This window comes from Indicator indicator, chromosome 14 (assembly GCF_027791375.1).
Source record: "Indicator indicator isolate 239-I01 chromosome 14, UM_Iind_1.1, whole genome shotgun sequence".
NCBI classification, from domain to species: Eukaryota; Metazoa; Chordata; class Aves; order Piciformes; family Indicatoridae; genus Indicator; species Indicator indicator.
Window position 1 is genome coordinate 8,844,016 of NC_072023.1, and position 14,205 is coordinate 8,858,220.

The 14,205-nt window shown below is 50.2% G+C and overlaps 1 protein-coding gene and 1 pseudogene across 2 annotated transcripts; one reads left to right on the plus strand and one right to left on the minus strand.

Moving 5' to 3' along the window:
* Positions 1–1,039: 1,039 nt before the first annotated feature.
* Positions 1,040–4,543, minus strand: NOL12 (nucleolar protein 12). Of its 2 annotated transcripts, none has more exons than XM_054386397.1 (6): positions 4,435–4,543; positions 4,238–4,343; positions 3,971–4,019; positions 3,412–3,551; positions 2,348–2,442; positions 1,040–1,759 (listed from the first exon to the last, which is right to left on the minus strand). In XM_054386397.1, the coding sequence occupies exons 1-6, from the start codon at positions 4,515–4,517 to the stop codon at positions 1,591–1,593; spliced, it is 642 nt and encodes a 213-aa protein (XP_054242372.1). In that variant the 5' UTR covers positions 4,518–4,543; the 3' UTR covers positions 1,040–1,590. The 2 variants fall into 2 exon arrangements, with proteins under 2 accessions (XP_054242372.1, XP_054242371.1); XM_054386396.1 differs by having other exon boundaries at positions 2,348–2,460; positions 3,409–3,551.
* Positions 4,544–5,781: 1,238 nt separating this feature from the next.
* Positions 5,782–13,715, plus strand: LOC128971014 (arf-GAP with dual PH domain-containing protein 1-like; annotated as a pseudogene).
* Positions 13,716–14,205: the final 490 nt, after the last annotated feature.

Sequence of the window (14,205 nt, forward strand, 5' to 3'; positions counted from 1 at the left end):
CACAAGGCATCGATGGGCACATAGGTAACAGTGTCCACTTCCCCATCATTTACCTTCTTCAGAAGAGAAAGGGAGGTGCAAAATGACCCTGCTCCTCACCACGTGTGTCACCCAGCTCCCTCCAGAACGTGCTCTAGCAGAAATTACGTAGCTGCTGTCAGTGTTGGGTTCATACCCTTCTCCTCAACACTGAAGAATTTGTGTGCACACACGTGTGCATGCTCCCAGAAGTGATGGCACAGATAGGTCAAGCTGGTGCTGTTAGCTTTAGTGGCTGGTAGCCATCAGCATTGCTCTGATGTTTCTCCATGAAGCCTCAGGCATTGGTTTACTCTTTCCCCTCCCATTTCTGGCATGAGGAATCCATGTGCTTGCCCATTGATGGGTTGCCAATTTTCTGGTGTGGGTTTTGGCCACACAGGCCTTTTCTTCCTTTGTCATTTCCCTGCCAGTACACATGTGGCATGGGAGGAGGCCCAGCTGACAGAAGGGGAACAGCCACCATCTTCTGCAGATACTCCAGAGCAGAGTCCAGCATGCTGCCTAGGCTCACTTTTTTCCTCAGTTTTGCCACCACAACCATGCAAAGCTTCCCTCCTGATGCTGAAGGCATCCATGCTGAAAAACATATACTGAAGTCTCAAGAAGAAAGGCAATTAACTGCTGACTGCAGCAGCCATGAGGTAAAGGGCAGTCTCTGCCCCTCCCATCCCAGAGAGGGCCACACACACAGAGCAAGGGCATTAGGGCATTTCATACTCCCCTGAGCTATCAGAATTAAGATCAGCATATTCAGCAGACAATGGAATGAGCCATTCCTGCTCTGGCTGGCTCTGTGTTACCACAGAAATAGCTCCTAGCTATTTAATTTCCAAGCACCAGCAGATTTCAATATTCTTTAAGCACTAGGAATTGTCTCCCCTCTTTCCAGTTGGTACTGGCATTAGCACAGTAGCTGTTACACTTCAAATAAAAAAAAAACAAACAAACATTTGTGACTTTTTTTCTTAGCAAAATGACTTCATAAAGATTTATTCACAAAGTTTACTAATTTCACTAATTTCAACTTGTACCAAACAAGAAGTACTTCTGCATTCAGGTGTGGCACTGAAGAAGAAACACATGGGACAAGATGACACCACATCTCCATGGAAAAAGGACTTATTGCACAGCAGAAATGCCAGGGCACTGATGCATGAGTGGAAGCAGAGCTCTTCCAAGCCTCAAGTTGCTCCGACAATGTGCCTGTTGCACTCTGCCCTAGATCCTCTCCTCTGATAAAGCCAAGTATAAGCTCTGGAAGGGGAGGCCCAAGGACTTCTGGATTATGCCAAACAGAATACGTGACCTCCAGCAGAAGTTTTTAGAGACTCTGTGGCACCCAGGCACTTAGCTGGAGGTCCCTGCAGAAATAAATGGGTAATATCTAGTCCCTGTGGCCAGTGCTCAGGAGACAAGAGACAGGCTAAACTGGGCTCACTGGTAGTCAGAGAACCAAGTAAACAAGGCCCACAATGAAGGGGCCCCAAAGAGCATCAGGCCAGATGTGGAGCACTGTCCCAGCTGCTGGTCTGAGCACTAATTTCTCCATTAATCCTGATCAGGGCCTGTTTTGCCTGTCAGCCTCCGTCGCTGAGTCTTAGTTGTTCGTCCTGTGGATTTCTGGATTTTCTTGCGTGGGCCTTGCCCACGTTGCAGTCTTTTTCTTTTCATCTTTTTCTGGCTGTGCATGTGCAGTGTGGCAGTAAGAGAAGAGATCCTGTAAAGGGTAGAAAGAAAAAACTCTTTGGGGCAAAAGCCTGCAGAAGCAAGGCAACAACAGGAGCACAACAGTAACAGGACAGTCCTGTGTGGCCCAGTGGGAATGGATGCCAGCCCTGGCAAGTCCCAGAGGGACTCCACTGGGCTAGGCATCACCCTGACAGAGCAGGAAATCTACAAGTTCATATGTGCAGTAATAACCAAAATGAATTTTGTGAGCAGTAGGCTGCCCAGCCACCACAGTTAAGTAATTCTCCACCCCTCCAAAGTAGTCACGATACTGAAAAAAGTGGAGAATGCTGCTTTAGGGTCTTTGACCTTCAGTGCTCCTGCCAAGAGGAAAGACGAGGGAAACAGCTACGGACAAAGCCCGCCCTGCACTGCATCCACCTCTCGCTGCTGCTGTCACCCAAGATCAACGCGATGGGAATGGAGCGTCAGGGGCAGGCTTGCGCTCTGCCACTGCCCTCTGCTGGCTCCTCCCGCTGGTGCAGACAGCTCTGCATCCCCTCCCTGCAACCACACCGCGGGTCTAGGAACAAGAGATTCTCCCGATGAGTACGCCGTTAAACTAGTTTATACATACTTCTCAGACAGAAAGGGGTTTCTGGACTTCTTGGGCATTGTTCTTACAGGCTTGTTCACCACCTCTTCTCCTTTATCTTCTTCTTTTTCCCCTTTCTCTTCATCACTTTTCCCCTTAAAAAAAGCAGCAAAGAGATGAAAAAAAATCCCTATAGACACATTAAAACAGGCAAGCTTTACGATTCCAGTGTTTCTGCTGTCTTCTTGGTCTCACCCTGTTTTGTGACACAGCTAGCCACGGATGAAGTCTTTTTCAATTCTCCACATTCCTTAGTGTCAAAAATCTCAGGGTTTCTTATTGCAGCCCCTCAGAAAGGGACAAGCAGTAGTAAGTCCTACAGTAATCCACTCCAACATTCAAAACCTTCAGTACAATCTTAATGGCATGCAATTCAATTCTAAGCTATGAACTGAAGGTTTTAGTTTTTTTGCTTAAATTACTATCAAGATGTCTAAGTGGATTTTCAGATTGAGAAATGAGCTCATAAATGTAACAGATGAACTACCAAACACAGATACTTCCCCAGAGAACTCAAATGTAGCTACATGCCATGAACACCCAAAGGATCAAGTCAACCAGTGCCTGAAAGCCTCTATGAAACACGAGTTACAGTATCTTCTGAGAATAAACCCGAACTGAATGGATTACTTATTTGTAGTCTAAGCACAGTCATGAGGACAGAAATCTCTCCTCATGCTAACAGTAATTTTTCCTGAACAGGACACAGGAAAGAGGTTGAAGGCAGACAATGTACAGTCTGAAATCTTGCTGCTTGTGTGTTGTATTGGCTTTTAAAATACTGTATTTTCCTCCAGAAGATCAGCTGGGACTAGCAAAGGATTCCAGGGAGGTTTGGAGTGAACTGATCAGACTGGACATTTCTTTCTCTTTAGAGGCCCAACATAAAGTGTGGAGGAATGGGAAAGTTAGGAGGTTCCCTTTTTATCCCTGCTGCTAGATACCTGCAAGTCTTTGGGCATATTCAGGAGCACCAGTCCTACCTAGCCTGCCCCAAGGACATTTGTGGCTGGTACAATGACAGAGGCAGCAAGCAGCTTTACCACAGGGGTGGTCAGTCCCAGCTGGCGTGCTCCTGAGAGGTCCAAGTCGCTGATGGTGGTCACAGTCACAATGTGGTTTGGATAGTCAATGTTGACAGACTCTGTCTGCGATGTCACCAAGTGCTCCAGCTCATCAGCCTCATCTGTCAAGACAAGAAATGCAAAGTGCCTGACTTTTCACAAGATATGGTCACTCATTCCTGTTCTGCCAAGGTGGGGTGGGAGACGAGCCTTTGCATGCAGGGTTAAAGAGCTTATGGGCTTGAACTACAGGCAAGTAGGGTAAGTTGCTTCTCCCAACAGAAGGGATCTGGTAAGGCTTTAAAGACATCCTCCTGCTTGTTCCTTTCTGTATAACTCACTTGACCTCCCTTCCCACCAGGGGCAGAGGGGCTCACCACTCAGATCGCTGCCAAGCCTCCCAGGAGGATGCACAAGGAGTGAGGACCCGATCTCGGGAGGTGATGTGCACACATCCCTGCTCCAGCTCCGCTCACCCAGCTAAAGGTGTCAGACCACGGGCGCCCACCTCCCACCCTGCCGCCGGGAGCCCAGCACGTACCCAGCGCCTCCTCCCTCTCGCTCAGCATCTTCAGGTACTCCTGGTGCCGCTGAGGGAGGGAAACAGGTCACTGCGGCGCTTCGGCCGCTCCAGCCGTCCACCCTCCGCCCGGAATGGCCCCGTCGCCCGGCAAGCGGCGAAGAGGAAGCCCGAAGACCCCTCCTGCCCCTCAGCCCGGCCCTCGCGTCCTGTCCCACTCCCAGCCCGCCGCAGCGGGAGGGGGCCACCCTTCTCCCACGGAGGGCCAGGGCGTGTGTGGGGGGATACCTCCTCCTTCATCTTTCTCTGCTCGTCCTTCAGCTTCCGTTTGATCTCCTCCAGCGCCGCCTTCCTCCGCTCCACCTTCCGCTTGTGGAAGCCGGTCAGGTACTCCCTGCCGCCGACAACACAGGATCCCCCATCCCGGCTCTTAGCGACCCCCTCGCCAGGGGATGGCTCCTCCCTGCCCACTATCCCAACCTCACCTTCGCTTCTCCTCATCGAAAGTCACCACTAGCCGCCCCTCACGACCTCCCGGACCCTTCTTCTTCTTCTTCTTGCGGCCCATGGTAGTACCAAGCTGTCGCCGGTACCACGCTGCCGGTACTACGCTGCTGCTGCTGCTGCTGGCGCCGCCGCCGCCCGCCCCTTCCGCCACCGCCCGGCAGTGAGGGGCGAGCCCCGCCCCGCCCCCGCCATTTTGTGTCGCCCAGACCTCGCCGTTTAGGGGATGGTGTCTTTTTGAGGACCTAAACGGGAGGCCTTGGGCGGTTAAACTGCTGTTGGGCTGAGGGCGAGCGGCCCTAGGGTGTGGGGGTGGTCTGAGCATCACCGGCAGTGGGCTGCGGGGTCGCAGGAGAGGCACACCAATGCCACCGCTGTCGCGGCGGGGTGGCTTGAAGGAGCAGAGTGGAGTCGGTGATGGGTCCTCCTGTCCCGCCGGTGTGGAGGAGCTGTGGGAATCTCCCCGCCTGCTCCTGAGGCGCTTTCTCCTCCTTTAGCCTCCTCCAAGGCTAAAGCAGGAGAGAGAAGCCAAGTGCCATGGACTTTGCAGGTGTTTGTGCCCAGTGGTTGCATCCAGCCTGGAGTGCACAGGGTGTTTCTTAAGGCTTAGGTGCCTCCAGCTCCTGCTCCTTCTTCAGCTCTTTCCCAGCAGAAGGCTTTTACCATGTCTTGTGCAGCCAGTGTAGTACCCAGTCTCTTGCCCTGAAGCTACCCTCCCAATGAGAGCATTTTTCATCTGTTTAATAAAAGGTCATTCCTCCAAATACTTAATGTTTGCATTTCTTTTTAGGTCTAAAAATTTATTTCAAACTACTGCTTATTCAAGTCATTGCATGGCATTGGTGGCACCTGTGCTGCTTCTCATAGCTGGGGGAGGCAAGTGTGGGGATGGGTCTTGGCTCTGACACTTGATTCTCCAAGGTGCAGAACCTGGACAAACAGACATGCTTTCTGCAAGCAGTGGAGCAAGGTACGAGTAGGTGCGGGCATCAGAATCTCCATGGTCTTGTCACTTGGTTTGAGTGACTGGCTGAACTCTTAAACCTTTCTTGCCCTCCAGTCCTTGCCTTAAAAATGGATGTAATGCCTGCATGGTGGCCAGCTGTCTTTGGAAGGTCCTGATGCTAGAGCCAATACCCCCAGCCCACAGAGTGTGACCAGTCCCTGACACAGCCTGATGGCCACTTGTCCAAGAGCAGCTCATCCAGATCTGCCTTGCCTTTATCAGCTCACTGGCGGCTTGCACGCTTTTCCTGGCCTGTCCTTTCACCAGCAGAAATGCGGAAAAACCAGTTCTGTGGTTAATTGCTGCACTTCCCTCCACGCCCATGGGGCAGATCTCCTCCTCCTCACTCACAGTCTGGGTGCACTTCAGCCTCCAGCCTCTTTGCCCTTGCCTTTGCTCAGCTGGTTCAGGTGCTCTGTCAAGCCTCAGCACTCCTTGCATTTGCGTTACAGCCTGCCTTCCCCTTTTTCTTGTCTGCCAGAGCTTTGCTGTCTTCTTCTCCCTTGGGCAACCCAGTGGGTTGGCCAGCAGGTGCAGAAGGTGCAGGCAGCTGCCCTCCTGGCTGCCCTGCCCTGCCTGGAGGGATAGCATTCAGAGGTGATGGCTGGAGGCAACGAGCGGATCATGAAGGCCTTGAAGGAAGTGTGGAGAAGAGCAGAAAACTCATTGTGTGCAGACTGTGGGAAGCCAGGTGAGTCCCCAAAGGTTGCTAGAAGGAAGTCAGGTGGGTCCCCAAGGGCTGCTAGGGGAAGAGTAGGAAGCAAGGAAATGGGGCTGGTCTATAGCAGCTATTCAGTGCTGACTATCTGGACTACAAAGGAGCCTGGGGTTGAGAGGAAGGAGAATCATTGCTCTGGATACTTGCTTCCTCTCCCTGGAGGTGAGTTGGCAAAAGAGGAAGAAGGAGATGCCACCAGAGTGCTGGTGGGAAGGAGGACAAGGACGTGGTAGTGCCAGATGAGCAGGGCCTGTGTAGCTGCAGTACTGTGGGTTTTAATCATGTCAGATCTCAAATACAAGTCAAGGTCATGCTCAGTCAGGACCTGACAGGAAAACTCCCTGCAAAATCCTAACTGCTCCAGAAAGAAGGCATGAGAAGAGGGCATTGTCTCCTCTGTGACTCAGCTCTCAATTGACAGCCTGCCACAGGCACCTTGGAGATTTTTTCTTTACCAAAGGGCTTGCCCTCTCAAAAGGCAAGTTATTCAGTCTGAGGACTGTACCACCAAAGCCAAATAAAGACTGGGCTAATTAGTACCATTTTTCCTTCTTAAATTCATCCAGGAAACTTTTTGATTCAAGGCTGTTAGACACTGTTGCTGTGTTGCACTAAACAGCTCCTGGAGTCTTTTCCCACAGGTGGTTTCATTTTCATGGTGAGTGACCCTTTGCACAAAAGGAGTTCACAGAGCACTTCAGAGTTTTTTAATGTTCAGGTCAACTGAGATTCAGGTGAAGTTGTTGATGTAGGGGCCAGGGGGTCGGGGGAGGAAGGACTAATAGCTCTGCTTTTTCCTGGGGTGTTAGTTAATCAGCTCAGCTGAAACTCTGGTCAGGCAGCTCTTTGTTTCTCAGGACCACATTCTCAGCTGAGGCATATCTCCCAGGGAATTTGCTACTTCTAGACATATACTCTTTTATACCCTCAGATCCTGACTGGGCATCCTCTACTTTGGGTGTCTTTATATGCCTCAGCTGCTCAGGAATTCACCGCAACATCCCTAGCATCAGCAAAGTCAAATCCCTGAAGATGGACCACTGGGATGATGCTCAGGTGCAGGTGAGAGCTGTATCCCCACTGGTGTGTCAGGTGGGTTAGGTCTAGGCCATACCTTAATTGTCCTGTTAAAATCAGCCCTTTGGCCTCACACAGTTGGAGATCTAATCTGATTTAATTTGTCACTTTGCTACTCATGTTTTGGAAACCCAGGCAGAGAGAACTCCCTGTAACCCAGTGGGAGAGGGAGGATGTCTGATGTGTCTCCCAATGTTCTGTTACTTTATGGCAAATGCAGAACTCTTGCAATACATCTTGCCAAGATTCAGGGCCTTTGTTCCAGATTACTCATTTTCCACTTGCCAGCACCATCCAGCCTCAATATCTCCTCTTGGTTTCAGCATTCCAATGTTAAAAATTTGGGTCATTCCATGCTCTGAAAAGAGTTTCCAGATACAATGTGATCTCCTGAGAAAAATGGCATTTGTGGGAACTTGACTTCTTCTTACACCCCCCTCAACCCATTAATCTTCAGAGGACTGAAAACAATTTTCCAGAGATCCAAAGAAAATAAGCTTTATCTTGCTGCTCTTTGGAGAGAGGTGAAGAGGTTCAGAATATCCTCCCAGACAGTGCTGCAGAGCTGTTGTTGAACTTGGTCTCTCCAGAGATGCAGGCATGGCAGAAGCTCCACTGAACATGTGTGGACCCAGCTCCATGGAAGTGACATTTATGGCACCTGTTATGGCTATCAGTGTAACTTCTGAGAGCAGACAAGACCTTTGAAACCCACCCTCTGTAGCCAGCCTTTGCTGGGATGTCACAGTGGAGGGGAAAGAGAATACTCCATTGGAGCTGTACATGCATCTAGCCCTGTAGTGGGTCAGGGAAGGAAAAAGGTCCACCATGAGTCTCCATCAAAGGGAGGGCACTAACCCCTTGTCTCACTCTGCAGTTTCTGGCCAAGCATGGGAATGCTGTGACTAAAGCCATATATGAAGCTCACATCCCCATTTACTATTACCAGCCGACCTACAATGACTGCCAGTAAGTTGCTGCATACAGAGGAAGAGGGGGAAGGGCAGTTTTGGGTTCCTCTAGTTTGTTTCTGAGCAACCTGTCACCTCTCTTCACAGCGTGCTGAGAGAGCAGTGGATACGGGCCAAATACGAACGCAGAGAGTTCACCGAGCCAGAAAAGCAGCTGCCCTATTCTGATGGTAAGAGCAGAGCACAGCAGCATGCCTCTTGCCTTCACTGGAGGCTTCTGAGCACCACCAGGAGAAGGCTTATAGTGCTAATGTTGCACATCTCCTGAGAACCCAGCTGACACTTACAGGGCATTGTTATAGAGGGAGTTGAACTGTAGGCAGTATTGGCTGGCACGGCCATGGGTTGCTTCCAGGCTTGGTGTTACCAGCTGGCATTTTTTCAAAGGCATTTGCTGTCCTGATGGAGTCAGACCTCAACAGTAAGGAATTTATGGCCTGCTGTATGCCACCCCCTCTAATCTTGGAAGTTGTCTTTGAAATGTCACTGCCAGTGCTGTAACACAAGGTGCAGGAGCCCAAGGGCCTGCAGAGTCAAATGGAAAAAGTTCTGGTCCCCCACCAGGGCATGGGCCAGGACTCTGGTGTTTACAGGAGGGATGCTCACATTGTCAAAGGCTGTGGTGGGAACCAGGCTAGGAGTTGGGAAGCATCTGGGAATGTCCTTTGGTGACCCTTTATCTGGGCTACAAACCCAGAAACACTGCCATCTTCATCTGTAAGTTAGAGGTGAGACTTCTCAAGTGTTGTTCTCAGCAATACTCCATCATGTGCTTTATTCCAGAGATGTGGCTGGGATCTCAGGCTGCATGCAGCTCTGTGATGCGTGCTGTGCCTGTGGGGGACTGCTCTTAAAAGTGGCCTTTCTGTTCCCAGGGGTGAAAGAAGGCATCCTCTGGAAGCGAGGCCGAGACAATGGGCAGTTCCTACCACGCAAGTTCCTCTTGTCTGAGCGAGAGGGGTGCCTGAAGTATTTCACCAAGCAGGATGTGAGTATGGTGATCAATTCCCACCTCAGTGTGTGGTGTTTCTATCTCCTATGCATGTTTCTGAGGTAGTTGCCTTGCTCATCCCAGGCCAGTGATGATAATAGGAACATGCTACCAAGGAGAGGGGTCCCCTTCCTGCTGTCAGGTTGACATTTCCCCATGTCCTCCCTTTGTGCTTCCCTGCATCCTTCCCTCACCGCTGATGAAATGGCTGATCTTTCACTTCACCCCTGTCCATTTGCTTGGCTGTGTAATCCTGCACCATCATTGGAACCAGCCTCAGCCCACTACGAGTCAAGACAGCAAAACCCTCTTGCTGGGTTTGTTCTGAGGGCTACTTTTCTACTTGTTCATTTCCCTGAAGTGAATAGGGTGAGTTATACCCTATCTCTCTCTCTCTCTCTCTCTCTCTCTCTCTCTCTCTCTCTCTCTCTCTCTCTATTCTCTCTCTCTCTCTATATATATATATACTCTTTCTCTCTACATATATATACTCTCCCTCTCTATACTGTTGCAAGAGGGGGGCTTGCTTGGGGCAGGGAGGAGCAGGAGATGACATCCAGAGGGACCTGGACAAGCTCAAGAAGTGGGTCTATGTGAACCACATACGAGGTTCAAAAAGGCCAAGTGCATAGTCCTGCACATAGAACAACCCCTGGTATCAATACTGGATGGGGGATGAAAGGATGGAGAGCAGCCCTGCAGAGAAAGACTTGGGGCTACTGGTGAACATGAGCTAACCATGTGCATTTGCAACCCTGAAAGCCAACTGTATCCTGGGCTGCATCAAAAGAAGTGTGGCCAGCAAGTCGAGGAAGATGATTCTGTCCTTCTGCTCCACTCTGGTGAGAGCTCACCTGAAGTATTTTATCCAGCTCTGAAGTCCTCAGCACAAACAAAACATAAATCTGTTAGAGCAGGTCTAGAGAAGGGCCACAAAAATGGTCAGAGGCCTGGAACACTTCTGTGAAGAAAGGCTGGGAGAGTTGGGGTTGTTCAGCTTGGAGAAGAGAAGGCTCCAGGGAGACCTTACTGCGGCCTTTCAGTATTTAGTAAGGCCTGTTGTGACAGTACAAGGGGTGATGGTTTTAAACTAAAGATGGTTTTAATTGAGACTAGATATAAGGAAGAATTTTTTTTTACAGTGAGGGTGGTGAAACACTGGCACAGGTTGCCCAAAGAGGTGGTAGAAGCCCTATCCCTGGAAACAGTCAAGGTCAGGTTGAACTGAGCTCTGAGCAACCTGATCTAGTTGAAGATGACCCTGCTCACTGCAGTGTAGTTGGCCTAGATGACTTTAAAGGTCCCTTCCAACCCAAACTGTTCTGTCATGCTAGGAGTGGGGTCTTTCCTTTTGAGGTCAGTTAGCTTTTACACTGGCTCACCTGTAAAGTCAGATGCGCTATCAGGGCTTCACTGGCAGTTCTGGAGTAAGCACAAATGAAATCTAAACTGGAGGGACTGGGCCACTGTTTGACTTCCAGCACACCACACAGCAAAAGGAATATGTGCTACAACAGTTTTTTTGGGAAGGGGCAGTTATTACCCTTTAAAACCCTTTGACCCTGCCTTACACCACTCAGGTCTCCTTCCTGCTGGGATTGTTCATACATGAGCAATGTCATTCTGTTTGCAGGCCAAAGAACCCAAAATCAATGTTAAAATAGATGTCATCAATGCTACTTTTCAACCAGTGAAGATTGGGAACCCCAATGGCCTGCAAATCACCTATCTTAAAGACAACAAGACCCGGAATATATTTGTCTACCATGAAAGTGGAAAGGTATCTGGGTTTAGCTACAAACACTTCCAAGCAATTGAGCTGATTTGGGAAGCTGCTGAAATTAAATGGTCTGAAGCACAGACAGGATAGAGTGTGCATGTGTGACAGGGTGGGGGTCTGTGTGTCTGTGAGAGAGTTTTGCTGCAGGGAACAGGGCAGGAGCACTGGCTGAGTCAGTCTGTGTGGGAGGAGCTGCCATAGAGGATGTGCTGCCTGTGATTGTGGGGAATGGGGCAGCTGTGCTGGCTCTGTGTGTGTGAGGGAGATGCTGTCAGTGGTGGGGAAGGAGAACTGGCTGTGCTTGTAGTTAACATAGGGCTGGGTGCAGCTAGGTGAGATGAGCTGGCTTACTGCTGCTCACCCTAAGCTTGTCCTGTCCTTTCCCATCCTCAGGAGGTAGTGGACTGGTTCAATGCCATTCGCTCTGTGCAGTTCCATTACCTGAAGGTAGCATTTCCTATTGCCAGTGATAATGAGGTAAGGCAGCCCCAGAGCACTGCTGGTCTCCTGCTGGTGCTTGAGAATGTGATGCAAGAGCCCCTTAGAACCCCAGATACTGAGGTGGAAATGGCAGTGTTTAGATGGAGGGATGAGAAAGCCTTGCGTAAAAAGGCCTGTGGTGGCCAGAGGGCAACTGCTCTGTGATATCTGGAGAAGAGAAGGCTCTGAGGAGACCTTCTTGTGGCCTTCCAGTATGTTATGGGGGTCTACAAGAAAGCTGGTGAGGGACTTTTTAGGGTGTCAGGTAGTGATAGGACTGGGGGGAATGGAACAAAAATAGAAATGGGTAGATTCAGATTGGATGTTAGGAAGAAATTCTTCACCATGAGGGTGGTGAGACACTGGAACAGGTTGCCCAGGGAGGTGGTAGAAGCCCCATCCTTGGAGGTGTTTAAGGCCAGGCTGGATGTGGCTCTAAGCAACCTGATCTAGTGTGAGGTGTCCCTGCCCATGGCTGAGGGGTTGGAACTGGATGATCCTTGAGGTGCCTTCCAACCCTAACAACTCTATGATTCTGTGATATTTCTGGGCACTTTGCAGACAGAAGTGACTCCTGGGTAGGCAGTTCTGCAAATGTGAATTTAAATAGTGGCTGAATTCGGGGCAATAGAAGGAAGGGTGGGTGGCAAAAGTGACTATCAAAGAAATGTGGCTAAATGAAGGTTTGCTGTGCCTTTTTGTCAGATTAAAAATCGACTGACAAGAAACTTCCTGAAGGAGGGATACATGGAGAAGACTGGTCCCAAGGTGAGCTGCTGTGGGAGAAAAAGAATCTAACAGGGACCTCCCACTGACCTTCCCTACTTCAATGTTTTTCTCCTGCTGTTTCCCCATTCCCCCCTGAATCTTTAGACACCCATGAGAACAGTGTGTGTGCACCAAGGGAGGGGACAATAGAAGGAAGGGGAAGGACACATGTGAAAGTAAAGGAAGCCAGAGTCCCTGCTTTCTCCCAGAACAACAGATCTCTCTGCATGTCTGTGTGTGTGTGACACCTTACAGGTATTTAGCGTCAGATTTCTCCTGTCACAACTCTGGGGTCCTTCACAGAAGTCCAAGAGTTGAGGACAGCAGTTGGGACTGAAAAACCCGATACTGATCTCCTCTCTGAGGTCAGAAATGGCGAGGAGGAGGTGGTTGTTAAGGCAGGGGCTTGGTTCAAGCAGTCGGGATGGATTTTGGGTATCCATTCGCACTGCTCGCGGCAGAGGGCACTGTCCCCTTACCTATGTCGCCTCTTCCTTTCACAGCAGAGAGAGGCTTTCAAGAAGCGCTGGTTCACGCTGGATCACCGCAGGCTCATGTACTTCAAGGATCCCTTGGTGAGGGGGAGATCTGACCTCTGGCAGCTGCAGGCAACGGTGCTGAGGGCCCGGTCAATGTACAGCCAGAGTCTTTGCTCTGCAGTAGGGATGCTTGCAGCTTGTTCCCCAGCTGCTCTGAACTGATTCTAGCTCTGCTTCTTTGCATCCCACTCGTTTCATCACAGGCTTTCTGTGTTTTTCTCCTTGCCTGCAGACAATGGAAACAAGGAGGGCAGCAATGTAAAGGTAGTGATGGGGAAGAAAATGACATGAGGGGGTGACATGGAGAGATGAGGGGGTGACATGGAGAGATGAGGGGGTGACATGGAGAGACAGGAGCAGCAGTTCCTCAGGCCTCAAGATCTGTTGCTCTTAAATTTTCTTTTCTGCTGCTGCCTTTGAGCACAGCCTCCATGCTCTTCTGACTTCTCTGACCACTTTCAGATATTTTTGCTGCTACATTCCTGGTCCTCAGCTGTTCTTTCCCTGCCCTTGGGTGCACTGCTACTATTCCCTGGTTCTTCTGAGCTTCTGTAAATCCCTGTCTGTCCCTTCTGATGTTCAGGATGCGTTTGCTAGGGGTGAGGTATTTGTGGGCAGCAGAGAGAATGGATACAGCGTGCAGAAGGGGTTGCCTTCGGGGACACAGGGCAACTTCTCTTGGCACTATGGCCTCACCATCGTCACCCCCGACCGGGAGTACCTCTTCACTTGTGAGACGGAGACCGACCAGCTGGACTGGATCACAGCCTTCACTAGTGTCATCAACCAGGCCATGACACCACAGGAATATGCAAGTAGGTGCCTGGATGCTGTTTCCTTCCCCTCCTGCCTCTCTGGCTCAGGGTATTGCCCTAATGCACCACCTTTTTTCCTTCACTACAGTTGAAGCCTACTTCAAGTTCAAATCCTAGGAAACCATGCAGGAACTTCACTATGACTCAACTCTACTGGTGGGCTGTCAGCAGAAGAGAGGATACTGACATCATAGAAGCACAGTGCCCTTGAAGCACCCTCTGAAGCACTTTCCCCCTCCCCCCCCCAAAGGGGGTCTGCCTTCTTCTGAGGGTCCAATTAAGCTGCTTCATTTTCAGTGCAAGACTTTGTGAGTCTGAATCCTCATGCAGCCTGTCACTGTTAAATGGCTGTGATCTGACTGGCTGCTGGCAGGCCTTGCTTGTCAATTGGACCTTGAAAACTTGGCACTTGCTGTGTTGGACATGGGACCTAGCATCACTCCTGCATGAAACTGCAGACAGCCACCTACCTTACTCAAGAAGACAACTGCCTGGCTGGAACTACACCTAAGTGGGTTGCAGGGACTGCTGGACTAGGGGAGACTGTTCCTTTACAAGAAATGCCTTCTCTGCTGGTGACAGAGATGTGAAACATCTAGATGTTTGA

Excerpts from the sequence above, each read along its gene's own strand:
- NOL12 (XM_054386396.1), bottom strand. The coding sequence starts at position 4,517 with ATGGGCCGCAAGAAGAAGAAGAAGAAGGGTCCGGGAGGTCGTGAGGGG. Across the intron at positions 4,020-4,237 it reads AGAGAAAGATGAAGGAGGAG|CGGCACCAGGAGTACCTGAA; the intron begins GTATCCCCCCAC and ends TCCCTCCCTCAG. Across the intron at positions 3,552-3,970 it reads CGAGAGGGAGGAGGCGCTGG|ATGAGGCTGATGAGCTGGAG; the intron begins GTACGTGCTGGG and ends TTGTCTTGACAG.